Below are 15,823 nucleotides of genomic sequence, written 5' to 3'. Positions count from 1 at the left end.
CTCTCAGTGCCCCTAATGAGAGACAGCTTTCGGTTTACACTTCCTGCCTCCTTTCTCTCTCTGCAACCCTTAATACCCTTTTTCTCACTGTCATGACTTACAACCCCTGTTGTATCAGGGAAAAACCAACCTGGCTCCAGAACCGTACTTTGAGAGCTTGTCCCAGCTCTTGCTCTTAGCCATCACAGCACTTACAAAATGATGAAATTTCCTTGCTGTCAACAGACAAAGAAATCAAGAAAAAGATGCTTTCCAGCCCCAGAACCTCATATTTTCTGGTAAGAGACAGTTCAGTGCCAGAGGATTTGAGAACAGGAGAGTTCAGAGCCAGAGAAACTCCCATTTACTATCACCAGGGAAAGACCCAGCTCCAGTCCCCCTTCCTCTCACCCTCAGTAACAGGCTTCTCATGCTGTGCTACAGAGGCTGCCCATGCCCAAGGCCTCACTCAGGAACCACCTCCCCACACACAGCCCACCTTGCAGTTGTCGACCAGTTTTATTTCATTTAAAATCCGCTGTGTTAAATATTTTAGTTACAAGTTCTGTGTAGAGGGTAAGAGTAATAGACTCTGCAGGCACTAGCAACCCCCTCACTCCCCAGTACATGTGTGCGCTATCAGATTAAGGACTGTCCCCCCTCCCCCCAAAACCAGCAGCCTTGGGCTGGGATATACATTACACTTGCAGACCAGCCCCCCCCCCCCCCAGCTCTCTGCTGGTAGCAGGTCAAGCCCTCACACGCAGACCCATCCATCAGTATGCTGTGATTCAAGGACAGCTGCTGGGGGCTGTTTCTTAGCCTAGTGTTGGGCATGTCACGGTGAAAGGGTGGCCTCCCATCCCCAGGAACAGTGCTACCTCCACAGAGATCACGGGCTCTGTCCCCCTGGCCAGGAACATTCATGTCTCAGTGGCCAGGCTAGAGAGAGAGAAATGATCTCCAGGGAAAGCAGGGGAGATGCAACCACTGCATTCCAGTCCGTGGAGGGAGTGTAATTAGGGCACTGACAGGGGGCACAACGCCTACCTCAGCCCTGCTCTGATCAAGAACTCTGCTGCAATTGGCCTGGGGGAACCCAGGCTGTCCTTGCAAGACAGATGAGCGTGACATATTTTCAAGCAAAACGGGGACAGAACGGTAGCCTTTCCTCTCCCTCCCCTCCCAGAACCTCGGTGCTAGGAAATAAAGCTGAACCCACCTTGGAGTGGCAGGAAAGGGTACCCTAGCACAGCAGCAGCAAGCACTTTCCAGTGGTATTGGACAAGCTAGAGGTGAGAGTTTGGTGCCGTGAGGGAGAGGATGCCACACAGATGGCTCTAGAAAGGCAGTGCCGTTCAGCGGTTGGACCACTGCATGGCAATCCTAGTGAGAGACTGAACCACCCATTAAACAGAACAGGAAAGGAGGTAGGAGCTATCCTCCCAATTCCCTCTGGGACATCTCTGATCTCAGGGGTGGGAGGGAGACTGGAATGGCCCCAGCCAGTTCCTGAATGCCCTGCGTTGCGCCCCTGCTGGTGCTGCGTCTATGCCCTGGGTGGGTCGTGTGGGGGTGTGGCTGCTCTACAGGTCGAGCAGCAGCACGCGGGGATCCTCCACCGCTGCCTTGATCTTGCGCAGGAAAGTCACCGCCTCTCTGCCGTCAATCAGCCGGTGATCGTAGGTCAGTGCCACGTACATCATGGGCCGGACCTCGATCTGAAGGGAGAGAACAAGATGAGTACTGGTGCGCTCAGCCCTACTACTGCCTGCAGGATACCCTCCTCTCAATCTAGGGAAGACTTGGCTTTCTCCTATCCTGAATTAGAGGCTTAGGACACAACAAGGCAGAATACACACCCACTCATTCCACCCAGGCACCAGCACTAGCTTGATCTGCACTGCGCAACACCTGGTCCCCCTCTGGAGCTGTTCTCTATCAGAGAGTCTACAGCCCCCTCCTCCTTTCCACACCCAAGCAGGTTATTCAGCTGCTCCCCTTAGGAATCGGGCAAGGCTCTCCGCACATCTCAGGCAAGTACCAGTGCCAGCAAAGTTGCCCTTCGTCTTTTAGTCTCCGTTCCTCCTTCACAGAAGGAGGCAGCCTTTCAGAAGGCAACATCAACCCCCCTAGGAAAAGCATACAGGGCATGATCCTCATCCCACAGAGCCCTCCTCTCTACTCATTGAAACCTCCTGTGCAGCTCCACCTACCTTGCCTCCCACAGCCACAGGCCTGTCAAAGATGGCATGCATGCCTAAGATAGCAGACTGCGGTGGGTTGATGATAGGTGTCCCAAAGAGTGACCCAAAAACCCCTCCATTGCTGATTGTAAAAGTGCCACCATCCATGTCTTCAATAGCCAGTTCGTTCTTCCGTGCCTAGAAGAAAGGTAAGGTCTCAGAAAGCCACTCAGACTACAGATGGCAAAGGACAAGGGTTTGAATGTTCACCCTCTCCAGGAATAAATGCTGATGGCTAGAGCTTCACTTATTTATTTGTTCAACTGAAAACCATTAATTGAATGGAACTGAAAAGCATTAATTGCTTGAAAACACGTTCTGTTTTAAGACTCGAATATTTGCTGTTTTTGGGGAAGGATTTTCTTGCCTTTGATTCCAAATCCTGCTTGTGCAGGAAACAGATAAGAGGGACTTATCCCAGGGCAGTTCAGCCTTGGCCTCCAAAAAGGAATGGTGAAGACGCACCATATCACTAATACAAAGTGGGAAGTCTTCTGGAAGGACAAGTAGATAGATCTGTCCTGTAAGGCATGGGCATGCTACAGCTGTAACTGGATCGTTCCCTACAACATAACTCAGTGTGTCAGAGATCAGAGATGACACCACAAAAGGACCAAATCAATTCACACCTATCCAGCACCCTCCCCATCTTTTTCAAAAACACCTCCAGCTTTTCTTACCTTTTCCCCCAGCTCATAGATAGCTCGCTCTATGTCAGCAAAGTTCATGTTTTCTACATTCCTAACGACAGGGACCACAAGACCCTAGGAAGAAGCAAAGTGCACAGTCAGCAAATTAATGGCAGTGACAAGCAGATAACTGCTATTGGGCAGCAGCCTGGCCCAACCCAGCACCACTCCTGCCTCCTGCTCAGCCCACAGCAGGTGGTTGGCACAGCTGCCTCACAGTCTGCCAGCCTGCCAGGAAACCTGGCATGGCACCCACAGAGGCCCTGTACAGTGAATGAAACATTGTTTTTGCCTATAAACCCATCATATACAACCAGCCAGGACTGCTGGTATCCTGGGTCACATCCACCATAGTGAGGCACTAGCAGCTGTCATCTCTTTCTCTGTGAGAAGAACAGAGTCCCTTCACGTGGGAGCTCCCCTAGATTTTGAGAGCAATGACAGAATTTCAGTCCTAGCCAATCCTCTGTCTTACAATGGAAAGAACTAATTCAGCACGCGTTCCATCCCACACTCTCCCTTCTGCGGGAACACCTGTTTTGAGTAGGAATATGATTTACAGAAATGGTGGGACAGAACAGCAGAGTTAGTCAGAACATACAAAGCTTTTACTGTCCATACCGTATTCTCTTGCACTTGTGAAAAACAGGTTTCCCTAGCTTGGCCCTACTGAACCACCACCAAGATCTTTACTGACCTCATTACTACACGTTTAAGCACAGTGGCAAAATGTTCTCTGTTCTTCACCTCCTCCTAAAACCTACCTCAGCAGCCTACAATACATCAGACGTCTCATCTAGATAAGCAGTCCCATCAGTAAGATTCTACTGCAAGCTGTGTTGGCTCAAAGAGTATAACCATCCCAGACCCAAGGCTACAGGAACCATGGCCAAAGCACCTAAGGTACCTACCCGGGGAGTTGCTACAGCTACACTGATGTCCACATAGTCCCTGTACACAATCTCTTTGGTCGTGTCATCGATTACTAAAAGAAAAAACAAAGGAAAAAAGGTTACATTAAACACCCGAAGATCAAAAGCTCAACAGGCCAGAAATAGCCACAAGTTAAAACAACTTGTTCATCTATAGAAAGTGAGTCCTCACTGCTTCTGTTGGAGAAGTATCAGGATATACAGAAAGGAACCATAGTACATAGAGGTCAGTGCCACTCAGACATTGCCTTGATTATTCTCCTCTTCTGGGTTTGAGCAAACACCTCTGACACTCACCAGGAACTGCACTGCACCTACAGCAACTACACCAAGCGGCAGGCTCCGCTTTCTTGGGGCTAAGACATCTAGCACTCTCAGCCCCAGCCCCAGCAACCCCTTGCTAATAGGATGCTTGGCAACATGTACTCTACCTACGTAAGTGGCAGTAGCAACATCAGCAACAGCCTGAAGGACTTTGCCCTCTCTTCCCCTTATATTTGACTTGGATAACATGCCAACAGCCCTGCCTTGGACTGGGCCACCTGCTTTTGTCCACTCTGACACATCCATTGGTAGGATGTGCAACTCACCAGTGAGGGTCACCACTCACCTGCATTCACAATAGGCTGGTCCTGTAGAGCAAAAGCTGAAGCTTTGACAAAAGCTGACATGAAACCTAATTTCAGGTTGTGCTTTTTCAGGAAGGGATCCTTGTGTACAGCTCTCATCTCCCGGATGTTGCTGCAAAACATGTTGCAACAGTGGTCAGCAGGGAGTCCAAGAAAATGCCATTCCCTCACACTGTAATAGATCTCAGTGCCATCCCAAGGACTGCAAACTTGCACTACCAGCTGGCAAACTTCCAGTGTCCTGAAAAATCCTTTAAATGGCATAGATGAAATGGGCTGATGGTTGCTCTAAAGCCCCTGGTGAAAGACCTAACAGGAACTGTTCCTGGACCCTAAACTCAACAGGACAAGTTTACAAGGCTTGTACTGCCAGGCACAAAAGCAAGATGTGGCACGGCGTATTTCCTGCTTAGACCTGATAAAGCTGCCAATACTTCTGCTGAATCTCTGGAGCCACCACTGATAGGAAGCGTGGCACTGCAGAAAGCAAATCCAGGTATGTCTGGGCTGACCCTGGAAGAATGAAAAAAAAAACCAAAAAAACAGGAAAAAATGCCAAGCGAAGAAAAGATGCAGGTAATGATAGAGGTAGAAGACTTCAACCATTGTGCAAGCCCAGCACCAGCCAGTTCAGTGACGTCTCCTGACCCAACTCTTTGGCTTTGAGAACTGAATGAATATGAAAGAATTCTTTCCAGATGCTACGAAGCCAAGTGCCAGCTCTGCCATAGTCTTCAAGCACATAAGTCCTGTTTATCAGAACTGAGAACGTTTACAAAATTAAATGAGCTCTGACTACTCGAGGCTAACACAGATGCTGTGGAATTACTTGGTTCGTCTATCCTGATTCCAGAGACTTTAAGTCTTCGAAGAGACAGTTTCAGCAAGGGGCAGGGGTCTCTGCGGTTTAGAGTGTTTGTTTTCCTGCACCTAACCTTGTTTAGGGCTAGGATTACTGCCCAAAGACATTAGTGCCTCCCAAGACACAAGGACTGCAGCAATGAGAACAAGGTTTGCTATGAAAGTGACTCATTATGGCTTACTCCTTTCAGATGCTGACCCCCGACGGGAAGCAGGAGGCCCAAGCTCAGACCCTCATGAGTCCTCAGCACTGCAATCAATCCAAACCAGATTACCAGATGCAATGAGAGCCCGAGGCCAGCGTAAAGCGACACCTCAATGAACCTCAGAGAGGAGATAACGCTGAAGCACTTCCCCTCCAATCAAGACTATTTTGCCAACCTTATTGTTCTGAGACCCAAATATTTACATGTTTTGTCTTAAGGAGCGGAATAGGATTTCACAAGGCAATTCAATTTGGGCACAATTTCCCCCTAATGCACTGTAACATAAGCTGTCCACCCTCCAAAGCCATTAGAGTGCTCAGTCCATGCAAGCACTTGAGTAAGGAGACCCCCACCTGGCAAGAGGGGACGGAGAAGGACCTTGGTCTGTGTCTGGAAAGCTGAACCATCTGACAACAAAGGCTGCAGACTTGTGCAACGCTCATTTGAGAAGCTGATGAGCTCTGGGGAACTACCTCATGGGTGGCCAAATATGTCTACATCCAAAAGCAGTAACTTGGCAGATGCTTATGGTATCTCCTAATAGCCACTGTCCAAATGACAGTACTCACCCCTGCTCATCTGTTCAACATCTACTAGTCCTCCACTAAGAACCACATAGATGAGGAACTGGGTTACCCCATTAACAAGCAATAGATGACTCAGGAAGAATGAAAGGCCATCAGGAAGCTATGCACCCCTCCGGCTGCAACACCAGCATAGCTCTGATGAAAAAGCATGGGTTGAGGAAACATCTAAGGAAGAGGTCCCAAAGACTAACACTGTTAGTCTTTCCAAATGCAACCAGCAAGGTCCCCGCTGCTATTTAAAGATGACTGCCTTCATGTATTTCTACTAGCAAAGGTTAGAAACAAGATGTCTGCTCCTCACCTCATATCAATCTCATTGAAAGTGGTCAGCATGGCACAAGTGTTCTGAGCCTCCTTCAGCCGCTGGGCGATACGCTGACGCATCCTATTCATTTTCACCTGAAAATGAAAGAGAAATAAGCAGAGGCTGCCTCAAGTTCATCCAAGAGGCAAAACACGCAAGAAACAAAAAAAAAGCCCTTCTTGCTAGCTGGTTGACCATTAAAATGGCTGAGGTTTTCACCTCAGGTCTCCTTGAAGAAGGAGCACAGCAAGCTGAGGAGTCGGTCGCACAGTGGAGCTGCCCACTTGACTAAAAGTTCAACTGAAATGCAGAACTGAAACGCATCACAGCAGAACTGCTTCTGACCTGTGCGTTTCTCAGAAACGCCAAGTACAGTCAAATTTCCAGCATGAAGCTAATATAAGAGCAGCAAAGCAGCTGAGAAAGCAGACTGCTCCATCAAGTTTTCTTAAGAATGTACAGGGTAGCTGCAGCACCTTCAGCCCTTTGCTGAGGGCTTGTGCACAGACCAGGCAGAGCACGTGGAGCCGTTTGTGCTCAGTCAGCAGAGCTGAGGACAAGGCTTTTGCCTAGAGAAGACCAACATGAGATCAGACCTGGCTCTCTCCATGCCACCTCCAAGTGGTCACCTCATGTAAACCATTTCCCAATCTGCCACAACCCTGACAAGCTGGGTGTGAACAGATATATATGGATCCATTCAGCAAGTTCACAGGTTATGCCAAAACAAGTCATCACCCAGCAACAGAACCACCAGCAAGGCCCCTATTCCCACAGCTTACCCTATGCTCTGATCTGGCACCTTTGCTGGGCACTGCCTCCCCAGGAGGTGCTGCCACTGGAGCTGCAGCCGGCTTCACTGCAGACACTGAGGGGTAAAGAAGACATCAGTCAAAAAGGAAAACCAGAGGCTGAGGGTAATGCCCTGAGAGATAGAAGGCCCATTTGAGCCACTCGCTTAAGGTGCCTAAGCAGCCTTGAATTGGGCTGGGCAGACTCCAGGCACAGCTGAGTTCTCCAGACAGGTTTATGCAGGGAGGCCTCCACTATATGTGTCAGTTTGTTGTCTTACCAACTCTCCCTATGGAAAAGAGGCTTTAAAATAAGAGAAGGTGGCTCTTGCCGCACCTGGTTTGCTGTCAATGGGCTGAGCTGACACAGGTGGCACTGGTGGCATTGTAGTGGGAATTGGTGCTGCAGCAGGAGGAGGAGGAGCGGCAGCTACAGGTTCAGGTGCTGCAGGAGGAGGAGGAGGGGCTGCTGCTGGTTTGGCCTTGGCAGGAGCAGCTAAAAGAAAAGGAAGAACAATTATCATAAGAGCAACCACTTCTAAGCTTCTACTGCCAGGGATCTCTGAGCCCAACCAACCTGACAGAAGTCAATCCTCTAGCAGATTGCCTTTATACTCTCTACACTAATAAACTGATAGGAGCCACCCCATGGGATCCCATGGTGTTTTATCTCATCAACACCGTCCATCACCTCACTGTGCAGAAGACTGGATGCTAGAGGGTGGAGAAAGGAGATACCTTAGGGGAGTTCTCAGATAATTTTAGCTTAGCACTGAAGTCTCCTCCAGAATAAGCAAAAGGCAAGTTTTCCTCTCAGAAGGACTACAGTTATTTTCTTAGCTCCTCAGGACCCCTCCAAAATGCCTTGCTTCTGTCTTCAGGAAAAAAAAAAAAAACTGGTTGAAATGGGAAGTGCAAGTTAAACCCTGACTTACCTCCAGTTTTCCTGAGTTTGAACAGAGGTGTCCCCCCTTCCACTTTGCCACCATCGGGTACCAAAAGGGCTTCAATCACACCAGCTGCTGGGGCTGGAACTTGCACTGATGTCTGTAAAAAGGAAAGTCTTTAAATCCTCCCAAATACTGAATGAGGAATGAGTGCCCATGCAAAGATGCCAACAGGCACATGCACTGTAGTCTGGCACAGAGAGCAGCTCTGTCCCGCACCACTTCCACCAGTTTGCATGCCCTCCAGCAGGGTTTTGTGCCGACACTTAGAGGTGTAGGAGATGCTGGCAGTAGATTATATAGTCTGATCTTCCTGCTTCAAGGTACAATGCAGAACTGACCTACTGCCAGCATCTTCCTGACAGCAACACTGGAGACAGAACTTGGCAGGGAGTTTTAGCACAAACTTCAAAGCCTAAGAGTATTTTAAGGGGTGAGTAAACTTAATGGCTAAATTTAAAACAGCCTGAAGATACCAAATGGCTCTGCAGATTTCTCCTGCTTAAACACAAACAGGCTCCCAACCTTACAGCACCCTAAACGGGAGGGAGTGAAATCGCAGCTCCTACAAACATCAGTTCCACTGATGCTTAATCAAGTGTACAAGGAAGAATTATCAAACAACTCTCACTTAAGGCACAGCCTGCTTTCACAGTAAATGAGAAAAGTTTGTCCCCGTGAAGTGGGGCAGAGAGACAGGCAGGGTGTGCAGGCTCAGCTGGAGAGGAGCCATACAAGGTACTCACTAGAGAACCAGAAAAAGTTTTGGTCCAGAGAACTCCTACCTTGTCTGTTTCAATCTCACACACCACTTCATCTTCCGCCACTGTGTCTCCAACAGCTGAATGATAGATATGAAGACCACTGTGAGGAAGGAGGTGTGCTTCAGCCTCCCCTCTTAACCCACAGCAGTTTCCCACTAACCCAGAATTTTCTCACCCCAGTTTTTCCACACGTTCTAAAGAAAAGTGTAACTCAAACTATCTACTGCATAGAGTTCGATTCTGATTTAAACATCTCTCTTCATCCAACATTACTCAGGACAGAGGAACCGAAGCAATAATTGCAATCCTTACTCTGTAGAAGAACTGTAATTAACCTGCCTTGTTTGTCACAGACTGAAGAATATAAAATGGTCTGTCAGCCAGTTAACTACAATCCATCCCCGAGCTGTCCAGTGCAGAAGGAATGGTCCTGAGAATTGCAGGGAAGAGGCAACTACTTACCTTTCTCCCACCTGACATCTCCTTCTGTGACTGACTCTGCAAAAGCTGGGGTGTTCACCGTAACCACGTCATCCCCTGTGAGAGAGACAGACAGACAGACTTGAACGCATTCAGAGCTCACAACTTTTGGCACCTCTTCAATCCTGTCACCAGGACTCGAGGAGAGCGAGAGGACAAACACTTCTCCTTCCTTCAGTATTGATTAAGATTTGAACACGAGAGAAAATCCCACCTGACTGTAAGTCACAACGTGACAGAAAATGCACACAAAAACTTTAGGGCTCAGTGCCCAACCAAGTGTGACAGCAATGAATTTAGACCAAGGGTGGAAAAGGCAGCTTCAGCTGTTGTTAGCAACAGGTAACACGAGAGTCACCCCACTGACTCATGCCTCCTTACTTACTATGTACTGCTGTGGTTCTGAAGTAACGGACAGTGAAGACACTGGAGCTATTTACTCTGCAGAGAGAAAGAGTAAGATATGAACACAGAATAAAAAGTAAGCTCCTGTGGAAGCTGCCAGCACCAGTCTCAAGCTCAAAATTTACATATGCTTGTTTAACTAATCTGAAGGCTGCTCAGCTGTTCAAATGTATTTGTTCCAAGGGACTCCTACTTACTTGATCAAGGGGCAAAAATCCCACTAAGCAGCATGGAAGCAATTCAGTAGTGCTCTCAGAAATTCAGTGAGAAGTAACATCTATGGAATTTTAATTTACAGAGACGTCCCTACATATCTGTGGTGTTTTAAATACTGGTAAAAGGTTGACCTAGTCAGCCTACTGCACGCCTAGGATGTGATCACAGGAACCATTTTTTACTTCTAAAAAAGTCTGAAGAAGAGAAAGCACCATAAAATGGCAATGGCAACACATCCAAGAGACAACTGTTTCCCCCCACCATGTCTCTTCACAGGGAGCAGGCAATCACATTCCCACAGGTGTTTTTTATACCTGTGGATGCTGTATTTGGAAACTTGAAGGAAATGTGCTTTAGCATTTCCTCTAATACAGGCTGCTTGGTGCAAGCAGAGCAGCGTATTGAGCTCTTATGGACGCAGTCTTAAGATTAAAAAAATGTATTTGTGGAAATGATGAGACCATCTCAGCAATGCAGACCTTGCCATAGGAACAAGAGCTCCCTGAGCCATCCCACTTCTCCTGCAGGAGACCACCTCTTCATAAGTCCAACACAAATCCTTACTGGAAGGCTACTACAGAGCAAACAAGATTCACGATCATATAAACATAATCAATTAATCACTGCTCTCCTCATTCCTGCCCATCCTGCCTTGACATCTGGTTCCAGGCAGACCTTATTGTATCAAAGCATGCCACACTTCCTTACCTGCAAAAACCAGAGAACCCAATTTTCTTCTCCATGCTCCTATGAAATGCACAAAGACTTTCTGACAGCTGACTTTATTCTGCCTTCCAGCTTCCAAATATTATCAGGGTTAGAGCCCCTGCATATCACAGCTCTCCTGTGGATACTTACATGAGCTTCCTGTTGTCGATGTAGGCCAGTCCCTGGCTGCCAGCCACACCTGTGAATGAGAATGGTGTTACCCACAGGAACATTACCCAGTCCTCAGGACAGCTAAAACCTCAGTTGCTGGTGAGCTATCCCCACCAGCACAAAGGGATTCCTAACAGGAGCAAATGGCAATCCCCTGAGAGTTGCTCTCCAGAACTCTCACAACTGCACAGAATGGTAAGGAGGAAAAATGCCTTGAAAATGGGGTATAGGGCAGAGCAGCGAGTCACTGCCATCCCTCTTCTCTCTTCACCCACTGACCCAAGAACAATTCTGCTTCATAATTCAAAATGGGGAAGATACTTGCACAGCTTCTCAGGGTTTTTTAGGCATCAGTGACCCCTTGCCACAATGCTCACATACCCTGACACAGCAATTTTTATTACTTACTGAACTCTTGTCCTTTGCCTCTTTCAGGGCACTGGGCCTATTTCCAGACTGATCTTAAAGAGAATCACCATAGCAATTGTAGAATGTAATTATCCCAATTACACAACACCAGAAAGAAGCAGCATTTCTCCACTCCATCTTTAAGAAAGGTAATACAATATTGATACCATCCCCTACTGAAAAGCTAATAACACTGGAACTCTATAGCCAGGAAAGATAAGCAGAATTAACTCATTTCTCAAAGCAGACTCAGAAGTAAGTGATGTAATCCCATACAAAGGTAGCACAGCTCTGAGAAAATGCAGTTTAAACACCAGACGACTTCATGGCCATATTCACTCTGACATTTCAGTTAACATTCACCCACATTTTCAAAGCAGTTTATCAGAGAGCTGGTCTCTGCAACAGCAAATGTTTCAAGCATTACAATACTTGAAATACAGCACTGCTGCTGAGAAATCTTTACCACAGGTGGACGGATTGGGTGCCACTTACACTAGGCAAGAGAGGCACTCATATGGGAACATGTTTCTTCATTGTCTAATTGATAGAAATAACTCCCAATAAAACCAATTATCAATTTCCAGACCCAGCTCTGCCTAGGTAACTTGAAGTGAAATACAAACCGTAAGACTTACCAGACAGGGAGCGTCTTGCCAGAGTACAGTTGCCCTGTCAGAGAGAAAAAGAGTCAGTACTGCAAAAAGACAGACCCATCCTAAAGGGACTTTGGTTTTCCTAAGAGACCTGGACCAGAGAAGGGCTCCACCATTCCCAGTCACAGAACCTAGAACTTAGCACCTATTTCTTGGTTGCCTAAGGCTATAGAGTCTTTGAAGTCCAGAAGGTCAGAATTTCCCTTAACGGTGTAACTCCTGCCTTCAGTGAGCTGGAGACTCCACCTCCTGGTGACCTTTTGCTTCATACCCAGTAATCATTGACCACCTTTCACTGGCACCAAACCTGCAGATCTGGAGAACCAAAACATTCTTCACCAGCTATAGGAAAACACCACTATACTCACGGCTAAAATGCAATTGATGATGGTTTAAACAGCTCAAAGTGTCCTAATCCAGCAGCAAATATGGAAGGTAAAAATTAGATGTCATTCAGAACGTCCGTTTCAGGATGGAAGTTTATGTAGAAACCCCAATTTCAGTATCACCGGAGAAAAAAATGGGATACAGTTGATCTTAAATACCAAAATAACTTCTGGAGATGTGTGTCACAGACAGCAGAAACATCAAGGACCAAAGAGATATTTAATCCTGTGTCTTACCAGCTACAAGACTGAGTGGTATAACACACTAAAATACGTTCAACAAACACGTCACGTCATCAAAACTATTAACAGTTCTGAAATTGGCCCCTTGGCAGTTCAATTATCCAAACTCAAGGATGGATTTGGCATCCCAGATATTAATGTACAGCCAATTCAGTTGTCTATGGGCAGCTCGACGTGGCTGCAAATCAGCAGTGCTGAGGATACACAGCCCAGCTGCTGTGCCAGCTGGGATCTGCCAGAGCCCATCAGCTGCAGCAGCACCCCATGCAGCACCCCACCTTGGGACCAACGTCCTAGACACGAGATTCTGCAAAACCAGCAGGGCCTGTGGAGAAGGGAGAGCAAGGTGTAGCGCCATCCTGAGTGCTACACAGCTTAGCCTCAGCCCAGCACTGCTAGCATAGATCCAGTTCATGCAGAGACAGGCCTAAGCCAGGATCACTAAGACACACCTCCTGTTAACTCCATCTGGTCGTGCACCTAAAGCACCATGATCCTCAGCACATGTCAGCACTCGCACTGGTCAAATCCTCCCCAATTTCTGTAATGTCTCAGATAATGCCGTAGCTAATCTCAATTAAAATATCAAGGAATATGAGCTCCCCTCTGTCCATTAGTGTTTTCCTGGGTACTCTATAAAGTTGTAAAGGTAATCCGAGCATCCCAGACAGTAACTCATTAAGAAAGAGTACAGACCCAGTGTAAGCTTACTATAAGGTTAAAAAACGTTTAAGGTAAACGGCTGTGAGAAAACACATCTGCAGCTCTCTTCCAGGAGAAGCACCAGGTCTGTGTGCTACAGTTGCTGCAAAATAAAGAAAAAATGGCATTGCTTTGCCCTAGGCAAGAAGTGAGAGAAGAGCTCTACCAGTCTGAGAAAGCTGTAATGAAAGACACTGAGACGCTCTCTGCCTTGTGTTCTGCACAACTGCTGTGCGCTCACCCCTAACCGCAGTGTGCCAGCACGTGCAGCTCTGAGAGATGCCCAGCAGGCTTGTTTCCCGATCCCCTTTTCCCTGAAGGAACCGCTGTGACTGTACCTGCTCCTGAAACCACCTGGCTAAGCATGCCACGTGTCAGATCTTTGGTAAAACAGGAAACGTGTAGGTTTCACCAGCTGGTGTTAATGCTCCGGGTCAGTAAAAAGAAGCAGCGTTCACTTGGAGAAACAAGTCTTGTTCTAATTTGCTAGTGACTCACACAACAAGTGATTAACGTTTTCCCCCAGCTACACATGACTTCTCAGAATTGTTTTTACGCTGCTGTTATGTCAAAGTGACCCCAGCACGTGGCATCTCAGGCCACACCTTAAAGGAGCTGTCACCTTCTAGCAGGTCACCAAACACAGAAATCAACTACGGCGTACGTCTGCTAAGACAACAGCCTGCATGCCTGCAGACCACTTCTGCAGCGGTGGAAACAGGGAGCAGGTTGGGGCAGGACCCTACCTCAACAGGAGCATGCAGCCCATTGCACAGAGCCATAGTGAGAACTTAGTGCTGAGCAGCTCTGACAGCAGCAATCATTTTGCCAGCCCCGGCTTCTGCAGAGCAACGTGCCTGCTGCTTTACTAGCAGGGATGGATGCAAAGCACCACCGTACACAGAAAACCCACTGTGTGTCTCTAACACTACTATATATAGCACAGCAAGGCAGATGCAAAGATAGGAGGGAGATAACAATTCAGAGTGGGTACGGGATACAGTTACTAAGACAACAGGCTGACAGCTCCTCCAGCATGTGGAGGGGATCAGCAAGGGAGGAAGTTCTTAATAAACTCTTCCCCAGAGAAACAGGAGGACTTCACCGCCAAAGTACGGATGACAGCTCCCCACCACATCATCCCTCTTCAGAACCTTTTGCTCCTCTTGGGGACTGCCGTGGGTCACCCTTCAGCCGCTGCATCTGACTTGTCTGGGCAGGAGCCTCAGTGGCACCTGCACGATTTCTACTTGATGTATGAACCCAGACTCCTCCTTCTTCTTCCCAAGCATTAAACCCAGCCGTCCCCTTCCTCCGCATGCTGTTTCCTGCTGACTTCACTGTTCTTCCATTCAGCTGGACACTTCTGAATTTTGTCCACGTCTGTTGTTTTCACTTCTCCCAGCAGAGGCCCTGCCACGCTCCAGCACTCCTTTCTACAGTTCCCCCAAGCCCCACGTTAACCCCACAGCAGCACTTATGCCCCACATCCCTACTCTGACAGACGTCAAGCTGCTACTGGCTCCTTCACCTCTCAGCTTACCGCTTTTCCTTCACCTCAAGCAGGCTAAGCACAACTCGCTGCCCACCTGCTGTTTAGCTGTGGCCTCTCTCTTTGCAAACCGGTTTTGAGAAAGTCTGTATTCTCCATCTGCCTCTCCTCCCCGTTCTGCATAATTACACAGCACCATAACTGCTGATAAAAAAATAACTATTATTAAAATGCCACTTAAACAAGCGCCGTAACCGACGTGCCACCACAAATACACGTACACTGTTACGAACATAACCACCCACACGTAGTTACAACCAGCTAACAGCGCTCTATACGCACGTGTGCGCGTGTATCCGTGTGCATAACGCCGGGCACGCTAACAGCCCATCTGCAATTCCTGCACCAAAGCGGCCGCCAGGAGGGAAGAGCCGAGCGGAGCGGCCGAGCCGACGGCTCCCACAGTCACGGCGCCTCCACCGCCGCGGACAGCCCGCCCCGCTCCCGCCCGCCCGGGACTCAACCCCGGGGCCGCGCCACCCGCGGCGCTCCCACCCCGGAGCGGCGGCGGGGCCGAGCCGGGCGCGTCCCGGTGTCCTTGGCGCCGCCGAGCCCGCTCGCCCAAGCGCCGCGGCCGCCCGCCCCTCGCCCTCCCCGCGGGCGGGCCACGCCGGGCCGTACCTGCCGGAGGGTGCGCACCGAGCGGCCCAGCGCCCGGCCCAAGCAGCGCGACCGCCACAGCAGCAGCATCGCGGCGGCGGCGGGAGGAGCTGGAGGGCGGACACCGGAAGCAGGCCCGGCGCGAGCCGGAAGTGCGCAGGGCCGCACCAAGCGCCCCGGCGGGGGGAGCGGGGCACGGCGGGCGTCGGGGGGGGGGGCTGCGGGGCGGGGGAAATCGCTGCTATCTCGCGGGCCGGCTGTCGAGCCCCGCCTAAGAGCTCTGCCGCCGCCTGGGGCGGGCGGGCGTGCGTCCGGCTCTGAAGTGTGGCTGAGCTACCGGGGCTGGTGTTCACCTGGGTCT

At 49.0% G+C, this 15,823-nt stretch overlaps 1 protein-coding gene across 1 annotated transcript; it reads right to left on the bottom strand.

The window, feature by feature from the left end:
* Positions 1 to 481: 481 nt before the first annotated feature.
* On the bottom strand, positions 482 to 15,570 carry DLST (dihydrolipoamide S-succinyltransferase). Its single transcript, NM_001395992.1, has 15 exons — positions 15,484 to 15,570; positions 11,962 to 11,995; positions 10,895 to 10,943; positions 9,801 to 9,856; positions 9,398 to 9,472; positions 8,957 to 9,012; positions 8,160 to 8,271; positions 7,562 to 7,720; positions 7,216 to 7,301; positions 6,431 to 6,528; positions 4,457 to 4,587; positions 3,826 to 3,899; positions 2,906 to 2,989; positions 2,196 to 2,363; positions 482 to 1,700 (listed from the first exon to the last, which is right to left on the bottom strand). Exons 1-15 carry the CDS (start codon positions 15,550 to 15,552, stop codon positions 1,566 to 1,568), a joined length of 1,386 nt encoding a protein of 461 aa, NP_001382921.1. The 5' UTR covers positions 15,553 to 15,570; the 3' UTR covers positions 482 to 1,565.
* Between the last annotated feature and the right edge of the window lie 253 nt (positions 15,571 to 15,823).

Source organism: Gallus gallus, chromosome 5 (assembly GCF_016699485.2).
Source record: "Gallus gallus isolate bGalGal1 chromosome 5, bGalGal1.mat.broiler.GRCg7b, whole genome shotgun sequence".
In the NCBI taxonomy this organism is placed as follows: Eukaryota; Metazoa; Chordata; class Aves; order Galliformes; family Phasianidae; genus Gallus; species Gallus gallus.
This window is presented reverse-complemented; position numbering and strand designations above follow the sequence as displayed.